Source organism: Leptonychotes weddellii, chromosome 1 (assembly GCF_054177405.1).
Source record: "Leptonychotes weddellii isolate Sample4059 chromosome 1, ASM5417740v2, whole genome shotgun sequence".
Lineage (NCBI taxonomy): Eukaryota > Metazoa > Chordata > Mammalia > Carnivora > Phocidae > Leptonychotes > Leptonychotes weddellii.
In genome coordinates this window covers 13,332,462-13,349,202 of record NC_138369.1, presented here as the reverse complement: position 1 = coordinate 13,349,202, position 16,741 = coordinate 13,332,462, and the positions used below count along the sequence as shown (strand labels likewise).

Here is a 16,741-nt window from a genome sequence, read left to right as displayed (position 1 = left end):
CCTAGGCATAACTTTACCTATTCAGTGCGGGTGGGGAGCCCAAGGATTGACCAGATATCTCCGACTACCTCCGACGTCCCAGCATACCAGGTTATCTTGAACAAACGGTACCGGTCCCATCGGTACTGGTCCTGGGTGGGCCGGGCCCATGACATTGCCCTCCTCAAGCTCGTGTGGCCACTCAAGTACAACAAGTATGTCTGGCCCATCTGCCTGCCCGGCTTGGACTACGAGGTGAAGGACGGCTCCCTGTGCACTGTAACAGGCTGGGGACTCCCCAGGTTTGACGGTGAGTCCGAGCCTCCCCAGACCGGGGGGGGTGGTGTGTGGGGGAGAGGACCCGGGTGCAGGCCGGGGTCTCCGTGGACAGCTGTTTCTGAAACGTCTTCCTGGCGGGCTCTCGTCTCCTTCCCCTTGGGGGTCTTGGCAGTGAGTGCATTGTGGCCATTCAGGCCTGAGGCGTCCCAGATTGCCCATGAGACCTCAGCCCCAGGCCAGGACCTATAAACAGGACTTCCTTGAAGGCAGAGGGGCACAGAGTAATATCTTGCTATGTGCATGCAATCCCAGGATGTCCAGGATTTGAAGCAGAGCATCTTGCAGTGGGAAAAGCAGGGTTGTGTGACTGTAAAAAGTTCCCCCAAAGACCCCCCATGGTTGGCTAAGGGCAGTCTGCACCCCGAGTTTGGGAGCCCCCTGCCCCCAGTGGACCTCAAGCCCTTTACCATCCCCAGGGATGGAGCAAAGCCCAAAGAGCAGGAGTGTCATCCCAGGCCCATCCAGGGAGCATTTCCTTATGAGTTTTAGGAAGGCCCGGTCCATTCAGGGAGCCCCTCTTTTTCACAAGACAGGTGTTCTTCCCTTTGACTTCACGGAGTCATCTTGCTTAAAAGCAGCCCACAGCGGCTCCAGCCTGGGGGTGGGGGTGGCTGTTTGTCTTTCTTGTCATGGCCCATCTGGGGAGTGGCTGGGGATGGTTGGAAGACTGTCCCCCGGGGGCTCCAGCTAGAGACAGAGTCACACTGGAGAGAGAGAGGAGGGGAGAGGGGGAGGGAGGGGAGGACTTAGTGCCTGGGGCCCACAGAGGGGGGGTCTGGGCTAGCTAGGGTGGAAGAGGCCTTTGGGGAAGGCTTGAGTGAAGGACGGATTTGGACCTGAGAGGGGCTGGGCAGGCCTTCGAGATGGAAGAGCAGAAGCCAAGCTGCTGAGGTAGGAACAGACTCCATGGGCTGGACTCTGTTAGGGGTGAGACCAGGCCCAGCGAGGCCAGGCTGAGGGCAGCCTGCTCCAAAATCTCTAGGAGGGGCTCTTCAGAGGCTGGAGGAGCAGGCCAGGAGCAGCGAGGACAGCCACCGGGCTGGCAGCAGTGAGAGCGCCAAGCCTGAACTGTGGGGGGGACCTGTCCCTGCAGGCGTGTGGCCCCAGTTCCGGACCATTCAGGAGAAGGGTGTCACCATCCTGAGCAGCAAGGAGTGTGACAAGTTATACCACAAGGTCTCCAAAGTCCCCTCTCTGGTTCGGGTGGTGGACTCCCGGATGGTCTGTGCGGAGGACTTGGACAGGGAGAACTTCTGCTACGTGAGCACCTCCCTCTTTGCTCCCTCACCTCCAGGGCCGCCTGGAGAGGTGCTGGGGTGCAGGGCAGCCGGGCTCAGAGGGGAGGGGAAGACGGAGGGAGAGATGGGAGAGGAAGATCGGAGAGGAGAGAGAAGGGGGGTCGGTGGGAAGAAGGGGGGTGGGGGCCTGGCATGAGCGAGGGGAGGTGAACCCCTCTGAGGGAGGTCTCCTGCATCTGGACCTCGAGGGCACCTCTCAGCTTGGTGGCCCCCTGGGTTGCGGGGGCTGCTGTGGGAGAGAGGTGGTGTGAGCCGGGGCACGTCTCCCTCCGGCCACCCCCGGCCCCCCTGACCCTTTTTGTTCCACACCCCTCCTCACAGGAGATAAGTGGGGAGCCCTTGGCCTGTCCTGTGGACACCACGTGGTACCTGGTGGGACTCGTGAGCTGGGGCCCAGGCTGCCGGAAGAGCGAGGCCCCGCCCATCTACCTGCAGGTCACCTCCTACCAGCACTGGATCTGGGAACGCATCAGTGGGCAGGCCCTGCCAGCCCCATCCCGGGCCCTGCTCCTGGTGCTACCGCTGCCCCTCGGCCTCCTTGCTGCCCTCTGACAGCCTCGTGCTGTCCCCCGGGGGGGCCATCCTCACCCTCTGTGCCCAGAATGCTGCAGGTGTAGCTCTCCCCACCCGGCAGGGCAGGGCAGAGATGAGGTGCTCAATTAAATGCTTCTCTTCTCCAAGCTGCCTCCTTCCTGGGCCTGCTTGAGTGGGAGGTGAGCCAGCCAGATGGGGGTGGGAGGGGGGACTCCAGACTGTTCTCTCCTGAAAGGTGCAGAGCCGCCGGGTCTGCCTCCGTCTATAGGTTTGGGGTGGCTCCCGCAGAAAGTAGAGGGAGTGTATAGGGATGATACTGGGGTCTAGAATGTACTATCCAGGCTGAAGCTGGGCTGCCGGGACGCAGTATGAGGCTGGGGTAAAGGTGCGGCTCTGTCTGGGCGGGGGAGGGGAGCGTGTTTGCTGTGATTCTCTAGTGGGAGTCAGGCTCTCCTGGCCAGTGGCTGGAGCACACCCTGTCACTGCCCTGAAGCCCTGTAGTGCACTTTGACCTTCCAGCCCCGCGCCCTGCCTAGAGCCTGGGGCAGGTGCCCACCGGGCTCAGATGTTCCCCGTCGGCGGCCGTGCCTGTCCCTGAAAGACCAGTAGAGGCCCCAGGTCAGAGGCCAGGGGGCAGGGCAGATGCAGCCCAGGTCTGGACTTGCCCCAGGCTTCTCTGTTGGACCTCAGGACGCCCCTGCCCCTCTGGGCTTCTGTTGCCTGGGCCACACAGGAAGACTTTGGCCTGTATGCGTTGTATGACCTTGGCCGCAACCTTAACCTTCGGCGGGAGAAACCCGCGGGCCGGACCATGAGGGCAGAGTCAGGGTTCTGACTCTGAGCCCTCCGCAGGGCCTCTGCAGTTTCTCTGCGCCCTCACGGCACCTGTGTCTGCCCGGATCCCTCTCCTTGTATCATAGTCATCCAGCTCTGGGGCAGGATCCGCACTGGACCCCTCTTGTGTCCCCAGCACGGGGCTCAGGCCGTGGAAGGCCTACTGCAGGCCACAAAGTGGCGGGGAGGGGTGGGGACAGGGGGCGGCTTCCTCCCGCGGTCTCGATGCCCAGCTGGCTGCCACCTCTCCCTTCAGCTCATCCCAGTTCAGGCTGGGGGAACAGTCGGGGAGGGAGCTTCTGCTTGGCCAGCGCCCCTGTCACGGCGGCATCACCCTCCACGTACATGCTCCAGGGACAGGGCATCCTGAGGGGTCGTCTGAGTGGAAGGCACTCAGCTTTATTTACACATCTCGGCAGGCCGTGGGGCAGCTCCCCCAGCTCAGGAACCCTGGCGTTTCTAGGCCCAGATGTGCGCGCCTCGGCGGGGGTTTGCCACCCTCCCGAAATGCCTCTGCCGTCAGTCTCCGGGTGGTGTTTGGGCCTTCCCCCTCCGGTCAGCAGTGACTCTCTGAGGTGCGAGACGCTTGAGGTGGTAGAAGAGGAGGCTGTGTGCAGCTCTCCTCATCGGGTGGAAGTCTGCTTGCTGCCTCAGCCCCCGAGTGCCCTCTGCTGTGACCCCCTGGGGCCCTGACGGACCCCCACCACCTGGAAAGGACTTCCGGCACAGCCCAACGCTCCCCTTGGCTTCTCCAGGGCTCCCTGGGTCCCCGAGATGGGGCCCCGCTACCCCCTTTCTTCCCTTCTCCCTTCAGCCTGCTGGCCTCAGCCTTCTGCACCCCTGACTCACCCCTGCAGCCCCAGCCCCGAACCTCCAGGCCTCGTGCTCGGCCTCCCAGCAGCCTCAGCTCCAGGGCAGCGGCCTGGCCCATGGTATCCGCTGGGCTGGAGTCCCCCTGCCTCCAGGCGGGCGCTCTATTCACCTCCCGGGCCAGGACCCCTGCTGGGCCTGGAGGAGCTCCCTGGCCGCCAGGGCTGCTCCCTGGAGAAGTCTGAGAGCCTCCCCTAGTGACCCTCTTCTTCCTCGTGGCCAGCCTGGCTGTGGCCTCACACCCCAGCCCCTTCAGTTTGGCCATTTCCTTCCAAGAGGCAGGCCACGTCCCGTCATGCCCTGTACAGCCACTGCTGTTCCTGGCAGGAGGGACCGAGGCGTGTCTGGGTGGGTGCGGGGCCACTCCACTCCAGATCTGCAGAGGGACAGTGGCCCAAGACCGCTTTTGCTGGATAGCCATGTGCGTGAGGTGAAAGGAGTAGAGTCCAGGCTGGGAGGCGGGACGCCAGGTGCAGTCTGGTCCCTGCCCCCGATGGGCTGTCACATTGGGGCTTCAGCAGCCCCCCTCGGAGCCAAGAAGAGGGTGTTCTGCAACCTCTATGGTCCATGGATGAGCTGGGAGTCTAAGATGCCTGGACCCCAGCCAGGACTTGAGCCCCAGGGTTAGCCAGCACCAGCTGCCACCTCCAGGAAGCCCTCCTCATTTCTCCCCTTTCTTCTTCTTGGCCTCATTCTTCTCATCCTCCTCTACCTTGATGGCCACTGTGTCCACACTGTCCTTCTTCTTCTTCTTCTTCTTATCCTCTGTGGGGTGGAGGAGAGGCGGGTGGCAGGAGTGAGGCCAGGGGTCCTAGGGCCCACACCAGAGCCCCATACACCCAGCCCTTTGCTTCTTCCTTTCCAAACCTCTCCCACCTGCAGAAGAGCTCCTTGTGTTACGTGCCTCACTCGGGCCTGTTTCTGCGCTCTGGCCTCCAGGGACCAGAACCTAAACACCAGGGGAGGGGAGGAGCAGGGCCACTCTCGGTGGCAGGACTGAGGAAGTGGCTGGCTCAGCTGGGACAGGTGGTGGTGGTGAGCCCCCCACCCCAGCCTGCTCACCTCCAGGGATCTCCGTGAGCTCGTTGAGTGGGGGGACCGTCTCCAGTTTGTCCGTGTACATCTTGGCTGCCTTCCGCTGCAGGTAGCGGGCTTCAATCTCCTTCCGGGTCCGGGGCACGCGGCAGTTGAAGACGCAGCACAGAGTGATGACTGTAGGGGGGACAGAGCAGGCTTGGCCGAGGCTGGAGATCAGACACCCTAGGAATGGTCCCCACATTTCAGACCTGCCCTCACCTGCCTACATGTGTCTCACCCAGGAGTCTCTGGCAGGAGGCTCTGCGTTTGGACGAGACCCCTGTGGGCTCTGGGGTTCTTTCCAAGATCTCTCTCCTGAGCGGGGCCGACTTTGGGCAGGCACACAGGGGCCTGCTCTCAGAGGGGCCTGGCCCTGGGCTTTATGTGCTGCAATCGCTGTTCTTAACAATTTCTGAACAAGGGAGTCTCCTACTTTCATTTTGCAGTGGCCCATAAGTCCTGCCTCTGGTCTCGCTTTCTGACTAGATCGAGGCCCCTGGAGGGCAGGGCAGAGGCCTGCATTGGTGACTCGAGCTACAACCACCCTGGGGCTGTCCTGTGTTCCCACCCAGGCCTCTCGGCTCCTACTGCTTCCTCCCCAGGCTCCTGGGAGGACCTCAGACACCCAAGGACGTGGCCGTGTCCTCCTCAACCTTGCTGAGGACAAGCCTGGGCTTCTCCTGGCCGCGAGGGCCCACCAGAGGGCACAGACCCTGCCCTGGGGCGTTCACCCCAGACAGTTATCCCAGGGGCGGTTTTCTGCTGAAGGCAGCTGTGCCCACATGAGCTGGGCCAGGGAATGGAGCTGGCCTGTCTAGTGATGGGCAGGACAGGGCAGGGCTGCCAGGACCCGGCTGGACTGAGTTTATTTTTCTAAGACTCCACAGTCTGACCACCTTGGCCCCAGCCTCAGGGGAGGGGACGGGGCTGCTTCCTATTATAAATCGGATGACAAGACATAACTTCCTGGCAGACTCCTGGGGGCAGGATGGCCAAGCAGGACAAACAAGGCCTATTTTAGGGAAGATGGATCAGACCAATGTAGCCGGGGCTGGAGCACCCTTGGGGGTCAACATGTGCAACCCCTTCAGCCAAATCTTGTGGCCCCACTAAGTCTCACCCAGGTTCACAGAATGAAAAAAAAAAAAAAAAAGAATGTATGAATGCATGAGATGGTCTCAAAGCCTTTGCTCCTGAGGACAAAACTGGACTCCCGAATGGATGGATGGGGGAGCTGCCAGCAATCAGGACCTCTGGGGGCTGCACGAGACCCCAGCAGTAGGTCTGACTGTACAGTGCTGTCCAGGGGCAAACAGCAAGCTTTTCTTATCCAAAGAGCTGGGTTCTAGTCTTCTCCAGGCCCCGGTGTGTATGCCTACGGGCCCTGATCCTGCTGGCTTGGGTCACCTCTTCCAGCCACCCTCCGGGCATGTCCTCTCACCGTGCTTACTCAGGCTCGGCACAGAGGCTGGTCCCAGGCCCCAAGGGGCCTGGGCTTCCAAGGGAGCTCAGCTCTTGGCACCTGGAGCAGGGCTCAGACGCCGCCTCTCGCTCCAGGCCTGCCCCACCCAGCCTGGCCGGGTCACTTCTTGTCAAAGAAGGGAAAAAAACAATGTGTGTTGGATGGAGTTCCAGGGCCCAGACAGGGGCTTGGAATGTGAGTCCCCAGGCTGGAGGGACCTCCAGAGGCGCCCCCATCCAAGCCCAGCCCCTCTGCACAAGGTTCTGGGGTGACACGCCCCAGACAGCAACGCCACCGAGGCCCAAGCCAACTGGGAGGTAGGAAAGACGCTTCGTCCCCAGGAGATGGGGCTGTACCATCCCTACTCCCAGGGCCCTGCACGGAAGGTAACGAGTGGTGACCAGCTGCTCAGAGGCCTTTGGGACTCTCCTTTACTCTTTTCTAGAAAATAAGAGCTGTTCTGTGTGCTTTATGTCCAAGTGCCTCTTTGGGTCTGACACTGCAACCTTCTTGTGTGGCCCTAGGCACCTCCACCGTCTGGGACCGAGCAGAGCCCGGAGAGGCCAGTGTGTGTTTAGAGGCCCCTTGGCGTCCTCACTCCTGCTCCCTGGAGTGCCCCAGAGTGGCTCCCTGGACCCGCACCCTACACTGCTCCTGCAGGCAGATGCCTCCTTGAACCCTGCCTCTTGGTGTTGGGGTGCAGGGCGGTGGGGGGGGGGCAGGTGGGTCCACGGTCTCCTCCCTGGACACCTGGGCTGGGGCTACAGCCACAACCAGCTGTCCGTAGGGCCTCCGCTGAGAGGCCTGACTAGTTCTTGCCTTGGTCAAGAATGAAATGCAGCCTCTTGCTCAGATCCTGCTCCCACCCTAGCCATGAAGAAATGGTGATGGTGGGGTGTGGATATTTTCCCCCAAGGAGGGCCTCCCTGGTGTCAGGAGAAGCACATGCCCATCAGATGTCCTTGTCTCCCTTGGAGTCCTTACATGTGGGTGGGTCCTCCGCTGGGGTGCTGCCCTCCAGGGGACCTCATCCTGGGACAGCTCCAGCTAGAACTTAAATGCCATTTTCGCTGCCCTGACCTGGGGTGCACGCAGTGAAAATCCTGTAGGGGTTATCTGAGCCCTTGTGCGGGGTCCATTTCCTCCCACCTCTGCCTACACCGTCCCGTCTGCCTTTTCCAGCTGCCCACCTGGCAAAACTGCACTCATCCTCTCACTGATGTGCGGAAGAGGACCCTTCTCTAAGAAGCTTGTGCGGGCAGAGAGGGTCTTCTTTCCCTTCCTCGCCGCGTCTCCCCGCATCCTTTGGTGTGTGGGAACCTTCATCAGACTCTACACTGTACCCTGGCAGCCTCCCCCATCCATTGGCATTTCTCTGCCCTCCTTTCTCCAACTGCAGACCCCTAATCTGGAAGGGCTGAAGGAGCATGCCAAACCCATTTCTGTTGTGAGTTTGCATCCAGCAACTCCCAGTCCCAGGAGAGGAAGGGGTCTCCTGCTTTTAATTGAGGGGGGTGTGAGTCATTCCAGGGGAACAGGAGTTGACAAGACACGGTTTGCAGCCTGGGAGCCACATCTGCCGGGCGTCTGGGGAGCCTCTAGGCTGAGCTGCGGCCAAGGATGGCCTTGCTGGGGCCTCTGGGTGTGGGCCCTTTAAGCAGGGCAAACTGCAGGAAAAGCATCAGGAGGCCAGCGATAGGGGAAAATGACACGTCCTCATCCTGGTTCAGTGGAGTCCCCTGTAATTATCGTAATTGCCATGTGGCTGTGTCCCAGTTGGGCAGAATACTTCAGGTCACCACCAGCCTGTCAACCCTCCACAGGGACTTTGTGTAGATCAGGAGGTGCCAGAAACCACAGTGGGCCTCCTGCGGGCGACTGGCCTGCTTGCACTGCCCGGAATTGTTGCTCTGAGCCCCTGGGGGTGGTGCTGGCGGGGGTGGGGGGAGGGCAGGGGGTGCTGTGCTCCTGCAGCTGCATTGGCGGGGGGAGGGCAGGGAGCAGCTACTCACTGATGGACAACACGAAGAGCGAGAAGATGCCCACCACGTGCCAGAGGCGCATGTCCCAGAATACCACCGTCTCCTTGGTCAGCGGGGGCGGCTTGGGCTTGGGCGGGGCCGTGCTGGGCTGCAGGTCGGGAGAGAGGGAAGTGAAGCCAGGCAGAGGCCAGAGGCTGGGGCTGGGCCGAGAGAGAGGCCCAGGTTTCAGCAAGGTCTCAGTCCAAGCATTCCAGAATCTCCTAGAATCAAGTGTCTTAGATAGTCACAGCCAACGCCCTAGATCCTGGGAGGTTCCAGGTTTAGAGCAAGAGAAGAAAGCAGAGCCCCAGAACCGTGGAGCCTGGGGATTCTCGGGGACACCAGGGCCTGAAGGGGCAAAGGTGGATGGCTTGTCCCAATCAGGTTCAGGTCCCCTTCGGGCAGCCTGCTAGTCTCCCCTCCTGCTCCAGTCCTGGGCCCCACAGGCTGAGGGGGTCTCAGGACCAAGGCCAGAGACAAGGGGAGGCCGGTACTCTCCTTGGGGGATTTTGCTCCCAAGCATCCTCAGTGTGGGTGGGGTGTGGAGCTGGACTCAGGGCCTGCGGCTCTGCTGCCTGGCCAGGACCCCCACCGGGTGACCTCAACAGTTGCCTATCCTGCCAGAGTCACCTCTTCTGACCAGAGGCTAGGAGTCCTCCCAGGACAGGACGGGATAAATCGTCTGCAATGCAGCAGCGACACCTAGAGGCCAAATGTTGTAAGCATGACTGGAACAAACCTGAGCAGAGCACAGCGGGCCACCTCCCACCTTCCCAGTGGACGCCACCTTGCCATGGGAGTCTAGGGGACATGGCCCTACCCTGGGGGACTGAGGGAACAAGGCCCTGCCCTGGTGGGTCTGGGCGGGACCAGTCCCTAGCCTGAGGGGCTGAGAGGGATAGGACCCTATCCTCACCAAGTTTGACTGAGGGAGGGGGGTGGTGGTGGTTAATGCTCAGAGAGAGAGAGGACCCTGGGGCATCTGTGGGATTCACTGTCTCCTGATTAACTGAATAAGGACAGACCTGCAGTCTCTTCTGGCTCTCTGGGAAGGAAAGGCAACTCACACCTCAACCATTCATCCAGTCTTTCCCCTGGTCCATGAGCATGGATTGGGCACCTACCACAGGTCAGGTGCTTCCTCACTCAAGAACACCGCCCTTCAGCATGTCCCAGGTAATCTGTGTGCTTGGGATTGGTACATAATTCCCCAGCTCTTTTCTCTTCACCAGGGTAAACTGGGGTGGGCGACTTCTTACCTCTAGGCCTCCATTTCTCCGTCTGTAAATTGAGTGGGGTGGTTCCGGGGCTCTCTGGGAAGCTCTCTCTACCTAATCAGAGTGGTAACATTGACGAGAAGATACCCCTCCTCAGCATCATCCCAGGGGCCTGGATCCACTTGCAGGGTCAGACGCATGTACGTGGGGTCAAGGAACACGTGTGTGGGGTCAGGCACCTCTGTGGGTTCAGAGCGCATGTGTGTGGGGTTGGGGCACATATTTGTGGGTACAGAGCACACGTGTGGTTGGAGTATGCCTGTGTGGTTAGACTTATGTCTGTAGAGTCAGGGCCAGGGTCTGGGCAGTGGCGGGGTTCCCGATCTTAAGGCTCAGTGTTTTTGGTCCGGCTGGGCTGTATGGCTGGAAGACTCTGAGGTCCAGAGGAGGGATCTCAGATTTTGAGCCCAGGCAGCTGAGAGCCCACTTCTGACACCTTCTCGTTCTAGCCTTGTTTCAGGGGGAACTGAGCTTATAATCTCACCTTGATAGGGATCTTGGGTAGAGGGTAACAGGTAAGAGTCGGGCATCTCTGTGGTGGGCACTGCTGGAGGTCTAAACTCTAAAGCTTGGGAGCCCCAGCCTCCGTCAGCTGGAGAATGATGCCTGTAGGGGCTGTCGTGGGTGGTGCTGTGGACTCCAGCGCTACCCATCTTTCTAGTGCTTCCCTGGATCCCCTGGGCTCAGCCAGGCCCTTGCTCAGGCTGTAGTCAGATAGCAGGCAGATGGACTCCAAATGCAGTTTCCCTTGATGGGCAGGGAGAAGATGTGTTCCTGGGGGCTGAAGGGAAGAGTCCTTGGCTCAGAACTGACATGACCCCCACCCTCAGCCTTCTCCTGCGCCCAGGCCAGCTCAGTTTCTGCACCCGAGGCCTCAGGGCAGCCAGTAAGGGGCTCATGTACACTTTGTGGGGCTCAAGCCAGCCTGGCTCCCCTTACAGGGACACTGGAGCTGACATCTGACTCCAGCCCAGCCTTTTGATCACACCCCCTGGTCAGCAGCACAGACAGGCTTAGTATCGGGGTACAGCGCTCTGTCTTGTTGTCCCTCGGACCCTCAGGTTCAGGGCTGTGTCCTCTTAGGTCCTCAGGATAAGACTCTGTCCTCCCTCTCCCATCCTGTCCCCTGGCACCTGCCCCCGAGGGCTCTCCTGGGCGCCTTGCTGTCCCTTGCTCTTCTGTCTCTCTGCCCTCTCTGCCCCGGCCTACAAAGGCTCTGAACCCTGCTCCTCCCTGGCCCTGCCTCTTGGGCCTTCTCCCTCTGGTCTCTTGCTCCAGAATTCTGGTTCTGGTCTGCTTCTTTGGCTCCCCTTCACAGCTCAGCAGGAATGGGGGACAGAGGGGACAGGGAGGCTGCAATGGCCCCCACTCTTCTCCTCCTAGCCCTTCCTGTCCCCAGCCAAGCTCCTGGCCAACCACCCCAGCCACCCTCCTTACCTCTTGCTGGGCTATCTCAGCAGCTCCCCCAGCTCTCCCAACTACATGCCCTCTTCCAATTTATCCTCCTCCTTCCACACCAAGACTCATCCACGACTCTTCCCCTGCTCAGATACCTTGGCTGGCTCTCCATTATCACCAGGACCAAGTAAGACCCCTGAGCCCTGGGTCCTGCCCTGCCGGCACCTCCCCTCCAGGGCCAAGTGCCCCACAAGGAGCTGAACTCAACACATGGCTGCTCTATAAAGGGTCTCCTGACCCCACCCTCCAGCTTGGCAAGTCCTCACCTCCTTCTTAAGGCTATGTCTCCCCCATCAGGCAGGGGAGCCTGAAGGATCTCTGGAAGCAGAAGCTATTTCCTCCAGCCGACCCTAAGACCAGGGACTAGATCTCCCCTATCAGACTAGAGTTCACTGAAACCAAGGACTATACCTCTCCCACCTCTCCCTGGCCCCCATTAGACAAAAGGTAAGGGCTGAGCAAAGCTGTATCCCCAGACTGGGAATCCTTATGATCAGGGTGAGTCTCCCCCACCAGACTAATGATCCTGAAATCTGGGGCTGTGCCCTCCCATCAGACCAGGGAACCTAAGGTTGGGGGCTGAGTCTCCCCCACAGCCTGGAAGCGCTGGGGGCAGGGCCGTGTCACCCCAGGAATCCAGGTCTGCTGGGGCACTTGGAAGGGGAAAATCCAGCTCCCAGTCGGAAGGGCGTCCCCTAAGCCTCCGGCCGGCTGGCCACAGCCTCCCTGACCCCTCCGCGCCGCCCCGCCTCACCTCCACCAGCTGCCCGGCGACCCTGGCGAGGCAGAGCCCCAGCGCGGCGCCGCCCAGCGCCCAGAGGGGCCCCGCCATCTCCGCGCCCGCAGCTCCGCGCCCGCGGCCGCAGGTGGGGGGACCCGGCCGCGCGGGGCCGGGCACGGGTGGCCCGGTGACTGCCCCGCCAGCCGGCGCTCTAGGTGGCGATCTGGTCGCAGGCCGCGAGTGGGCATCATTTATTCATCGTCGGTGTCGGGTTCCAGTGCCGCCCGCCCCCACCTCCCGGCGGGTGGAGGGCCCGCCCCCTTGCCGGGGAATCAGAGTCCCGATCCCCCTTCCCCCAACCCGACAGCCTGGCCGAGGGGTGGGAGTGGGTGGGAGGGGGAAGACGGGCTGGGGGCGGGTCCTTGCACAACAGGTCCCACCCCCCCACCCCCGCCCCACTCGGGCCTCAGTTTCTCCATCTGGGGCAAGGGGAGGGGCTTGCATCTGCTGATCTAGGAGGCCCTTCCCAGTCTGACGTTCTGAATTTGAAAAACCCTACTGGACCCAGGCTGGTGGCGGTAGTTGGGGGGGAGGGGGTTGGCAGGCAGGTTGCCATAGGGACAGGCGCTCAGGGATGTCCTGGGCTTTCTGGGCTGGCTTTCTGCCCAGAAACGGCTCTGGTCACTCTGGACACCAGAGCTAGAGCGGGGGATGGGGACCAGGGGATGGTATGGTCAGAGTCTCTAGTTGCGGGTACTATGGAAGGTTCCTGAAGAAGCCAACATCTGCTGCCCCATGGGACGGGGAAGGCTCCACCTGGAGAGCCTGGAGGACCATTTTCTGACTCTGGCTGACCCTGAGCCTCTGCCCCAGTCTGAGCCCCAATTGTCACTCCAGTCTGAGCCATGATCCTGACCTCACACTGAACCTGGCCCACATGTACTCTGGTCCTCACCCCAGGATGAGCGTTGACAACCCAGGGATGGAGGGAGGGAGGATCTGAGGAGTTGTGGAGACCAGGAAGGCTCTGGAGGAGGAGGAGGGAGGTCTGGGGTGGGGAGACTTCTCTGGTCCATCCTTCCTCCTCTCCCCTTTCCTCCCTCCCTCCTTTTCTTCCTTCCTTTCTTCCTTCCTTCCTTCCTGCCTGCCTGCCTGCCTTCCTGCCTTCCTGCCTTCCTGCCTTCCTGCCTTCCCCTCTCTCCCTCCTTCCATTGTTATTTATCTCCTGCCTGCTGAGTGCTGGAGAAGCAGCCCAGCTGTTGGACCCCTTCATTCTTCATCACCATAGACAGTGGAGCAGGCTGAGGTGCTTTGGGCATTGGGCCCAACCTCAGAACTAGGGACCCTGTAGATTCAGAGCCCAGAGATGCAGCAGATGGGCAAGGACCAAGGCAAGCGACAGCAGAGACCAGAAGGCCAGCTGTGGACACTCACAGGGGACAGGTCTGGGAGAACATAAGGCAGGCAGAAAAACAGGAGAGCCACTGGCAAAGGACAGCTGGCCCAAGGGATCCTCACCAGTAGGTGGCCAAGTTTGAGGGCTGGGTGGGCTGGGCCACCCCAGGCTCCCCAGGCTTGCCCTAGCCAGGCAAACAGGAATTCTACTAAAGCGCAAGTCCCTTGCTGAAGCTCCCACTGTCATAGGCCATCTGTCATAGGCCAGGCTTGAGAAAGCCACACTGACCAGCCAGGGAGGTCACCCTTGGGACACACAGGGTCAGAGAGGGCTTGGCTGGAGTGGGCTGAGGTTTGTGGGCCTGACAGTGGCCTTGGGCAAGCCATTACTCCTCTCTGCTTTGAATTCCTCATCTGTGGAATGGAAAGGACAAGACTCTCATCAAGGGGCTGTTGGGAGGATTATATTGAACTAAGGATTATGGGAGTGCTGAGCATAGGACAGCTCAGCCCAGGAGAGGTGGGGCGCCATTGTTTCCTGTAAAGTTCAGTCTTTCCATCCAAGAAGTAGGGCAAGCTCAATGAAGAAATCTGAAAGGGAATACAATCATGTGTGTTCCTATTGTCCCCTGAGATGGCCATTGTTCCGCATGGGTTCCATTTCTTTGCAGGCTCTTGAACATAGTTGAGATCTCACTGTATGCTATACCTTTTTACCCAGGGCTTTTACCCAACATGAGAATCCTAGGTCCCCATGTCTCCCAAAGGTTCTGTCAAATACTTGCACACAGGCTTTGAAGTCAAACTGACTTAGAAGAACAGGGTGTCCTGAAACAGGACAGTTTTAAGCTTTTATAACCTCAGAAGTATAAAGCCACAGATTTATAAGAAACACAGTTTGGAAGTTTATTTATTTATTTATTTATTTATTTATTTAAGATTTCCTTTTTTTTTTTTTGCCCTGTAGAGATAGCAGAAGACTGAAAAAATTGAAGTTATTATCCAAAGTTCACAAAACTGAAGTAGCATAAAGAAAATTTAAGTAATGAAATTTTCAAACTGTGTTTCTTATAGATTTGTAGCTTTATACTTTATAACTTCTAAAGTTATTAAAGCTTAAAACTAAGACTCCTGGGGCATGATCATCTTGACAGCTGTGAGACCTCAGTGGGCTACTTAACCTCTCTGAGCTTCATTGCCTCATCTGTAAAATGGGTATAACGACAGTATCATGGCACCTGAACATCACAAGCCTTCAGGCAATGCTAGTTGTTCTGACTGTTGTGGTTATTGTGGATTTTGTGCAGTGTGATATTACAGGGTAGTAAAACCCAACGGCACCTCATTCAGTGCCCTATTGTCAAACATTTGCATTTTTCCCAATTCTCCAAAATGTGAAACACCACGGTGAGAGAAACACCCTGAAAGCTAAAGACTTTTCCATCTTTGAAGGCTCTTCTTCCTCTCCTCTTTGTACTTATGAGGAATTGAGGCCAGAGAGGGGTTGTGCCCTGTGTTAGGTCACACAGGAACTGAGGCCTCAAACTCGGTCTGTGGCCCTTAACCCAGGGTTCTGCCCCCTGTCCAGTAGTATTTCTATTTCTTATGAGGTCCCCAGATCCCCCTGCACCCTATCCTACCAGTAGGGCCCATCAAATCTGGGGGGGCAATGCTCTAGACCCTCAGACTCCTCAGACTCCCCAGCCAGGCTCCCCTGGAAGACAGTGTCCCCCCTCCATGCATGATGGCATGAATGCTGGCCTGCGGAACCCTGTTTGTCCTTTGTGTGCTATTTTTAGCTTCTGTGGGTTTCTGGTAGGGACCCAGTCCAGTCTCCTGGGCCTCTGGTTTGGAAGCCATGGGCAGAGTCAACTGATAGTGGCCAGGGGAAACTGCGACAGTTCTTTCATGGAGCCAGAAATGCCAGGGCTCAAGGCTCAGCTCTGGTGAAGCAGAAGGTTGGGAGTGGGTATCCTCCCAGTCGCAGAGCTAGGCTGGGATCCGGGACATCTTGGACTTAGCCAGGGCTGGAGGTGGGGTGGGGTGGAGTGGGGAACTGGGCTGCCTAGGCCTGTGACACAGTGGCTGGGGCCTGCTGGGAGCTGGCCATATCTGACCTTGTTGGCCCCAGGCCCGGCCCAGAATAGCTCTGGGGCTGGGCTGGGCCGGGCCTGGTGAGACGTCTGTGTACAGAAGCATGTGCTTGTGTCCCAGGGCTCTCATGGACACAGCAATGCACGCGTACTCTGCACTTGCCTCTCTGTGGGTCTGAGTGTGTGTTCTGTGGCGCAGTATGTAAGTCTGTGTCCATGGGGATGGGCACATGGTCTGCATGGGTCCATGCACCGGGCTGCCTCCTGAGATGTGCTACATGGGAGTCCTGCGAGTGTGTTCAATAGTAGATGGGTCTGTGTGCACACCACACATCCCCGTGGCTGTGGGATCTTACTTGTGCGCAGGGGATGTGGGAGTGGTGTGCGTGGGTGTGCACAGATCTGTGGTGGGACTGGGCAGGGCCCCTTGGCTATGTTGCAGGGGACCAAGGGCAGGGGGAGGTTGTCTTTTGGGCACTACTTGGGGCATTACAAATGACTTGGCCCTATCCGAGAGAGAGAGAGAGGGAGAGAGAGGCTTGGCAGGTTTTGCCCCATTTCGCAGATAATAATACTGGGATTGGCAATGCTGGTGAGATCACCCAGCCTGGGGGTGGGTGGTGGTGAAGGGAAGACCAGCCCCCAGGCTTCCAATTCCCTAGATGAGGCTGAACAGGAAGTCTGGGCCGTGGGGAGGAAGCAGAGGGGGCCTGTCCCTTCCTGCTCCAGCCCGGCTCCTCCCTCAGCTACAGGTACAGATGAGGACACGGAGACCCAAAGAGGGGAAGGGCTGGCCCAGAGAAGCCAAACACAAAATCAGCTTCCTCCTGCTCCGGACTCTGTCCTTCCTGCCTTGCTTGTCACACGTGGTGAGAACACACACTCCTGGAGAGTCTTGCTCTCTCTGCATGTGGCCATGGCCATTCTCCAGCCCTTGACCCTTCCTCCCAAGCCCCAGAAACCCCTTGCCTGACCATCCCCATGTGCCAGGGGACCCACAGACCCACTGAGACTCTGCTCCTCTGGGAAGGAGCCCCTTGAACCATCATGTGCCCCCTCCACTGGGGATCTCTCTTCAGCTTGGCAGGATGGGGCATGACTCCCAACCCCTCAGACTTGAGTAGGGGGTTGGTGGGCCACCCTTTCTGCTCTTCCACTGCCTGTACCAGGCCTGTTGGCCTCAGTGTTGTCAGCATGAAAGGGGCAATGACTCCTGTCATCCCTTGGAACCCATGTCCCAGGGGAAGTGATGCGGGGGGACTGGCGTGTCCACTGGAGGGGGACCAGGCGGCACACAGCAGGCTCCTTTGTTCCAGGCTGAACCACTGTCCTCCCCCTCCTGGGATTAGGCTTCCACCACCCTTTCCAAGGTCGCAGGTCCTG

General features: G+C 59.3%; 2 protein-coding genes across 3 annotated transcripts in view; one reads left to right on the top strand and one right to left on the bottom strand.

Annotated features, from left to right (window-relative positions):
* The window catches only part of LOC102728741 (serine protease 50), a 5,452-nt gene extending 3,156 nt beyond the window's left edge, over window positions 1-2,296 (top strand). For both annotated transcript variants that reach the window (XM_081803020.1, XM_006737289.3), the window contains exons 4-6: window positions 6-289; window positions 1,412-1,578; window positions 1,938-2,296. In XM_081803020.1, the coding sequence (XP_081659146.1) occupies window positions 6-289; window positions 1,412-1,578; window positions 1,938-2,168 (682 nt within the window). In that variant the 3' untranslated portion in view covers window positions 2,169-2,296. The remainder of the gene's footprint in view (window positions 1-5; window positions 290-1,411; window positions 1,579-1,937) is intronic.
* A 1,052-nt stretch (window positions 2,297-3,348) lies between these two features.
* On the bottom strand, window positions 3,349-12,106 carry TMIE (transmembrane inner ear). The gene is made up of 4 exons (XM_006737290.3): window positions 11,904-12,106; window positions 8,406-8,523; window positions 4,917-5,066; window positions 3,349-4,619 (listed from the first exon to the last, which is right to left on the bottom strand). The coding sequence occupies exons 1-4, from the start codon at window positions 11,979-11,981 to the stop codon at window positions 4,516-4,518; spliced, it is 450 nt and encodes a 149-aa protein (XP_006737353.3). The 5' UTR covers window positions 11,982-12,106; the 3' UTR covers window positions 3,349-4,515.
* Window positions 12,107-16,741: the final 4,635 nt, after the last annotated feature.

Coding starts and splice junctions, on each gene's coding strand:
- TMIE (XM_006737290.3), bottom strand. CDS start 11,981: ATGGCGGGGCCCCTCTGGGCGCTGGGCGGCGCCGCGCTGGGGCTCTGC. Junction 5,067..8,405: donor GCTCTTCGTGTTGTCCATCA/GTGAGTAGCTGC, acceptor TCCCCCCTACAG/TCATCACTCTGTGCTGCGTC. Junction 4,620..4,916: donor GCTCACGGAGATCCCTGGAG/GTGAGCAGGCTG, acceptor TCCACCCCACAG/AGGATAAGAAGAAGAAGAAG.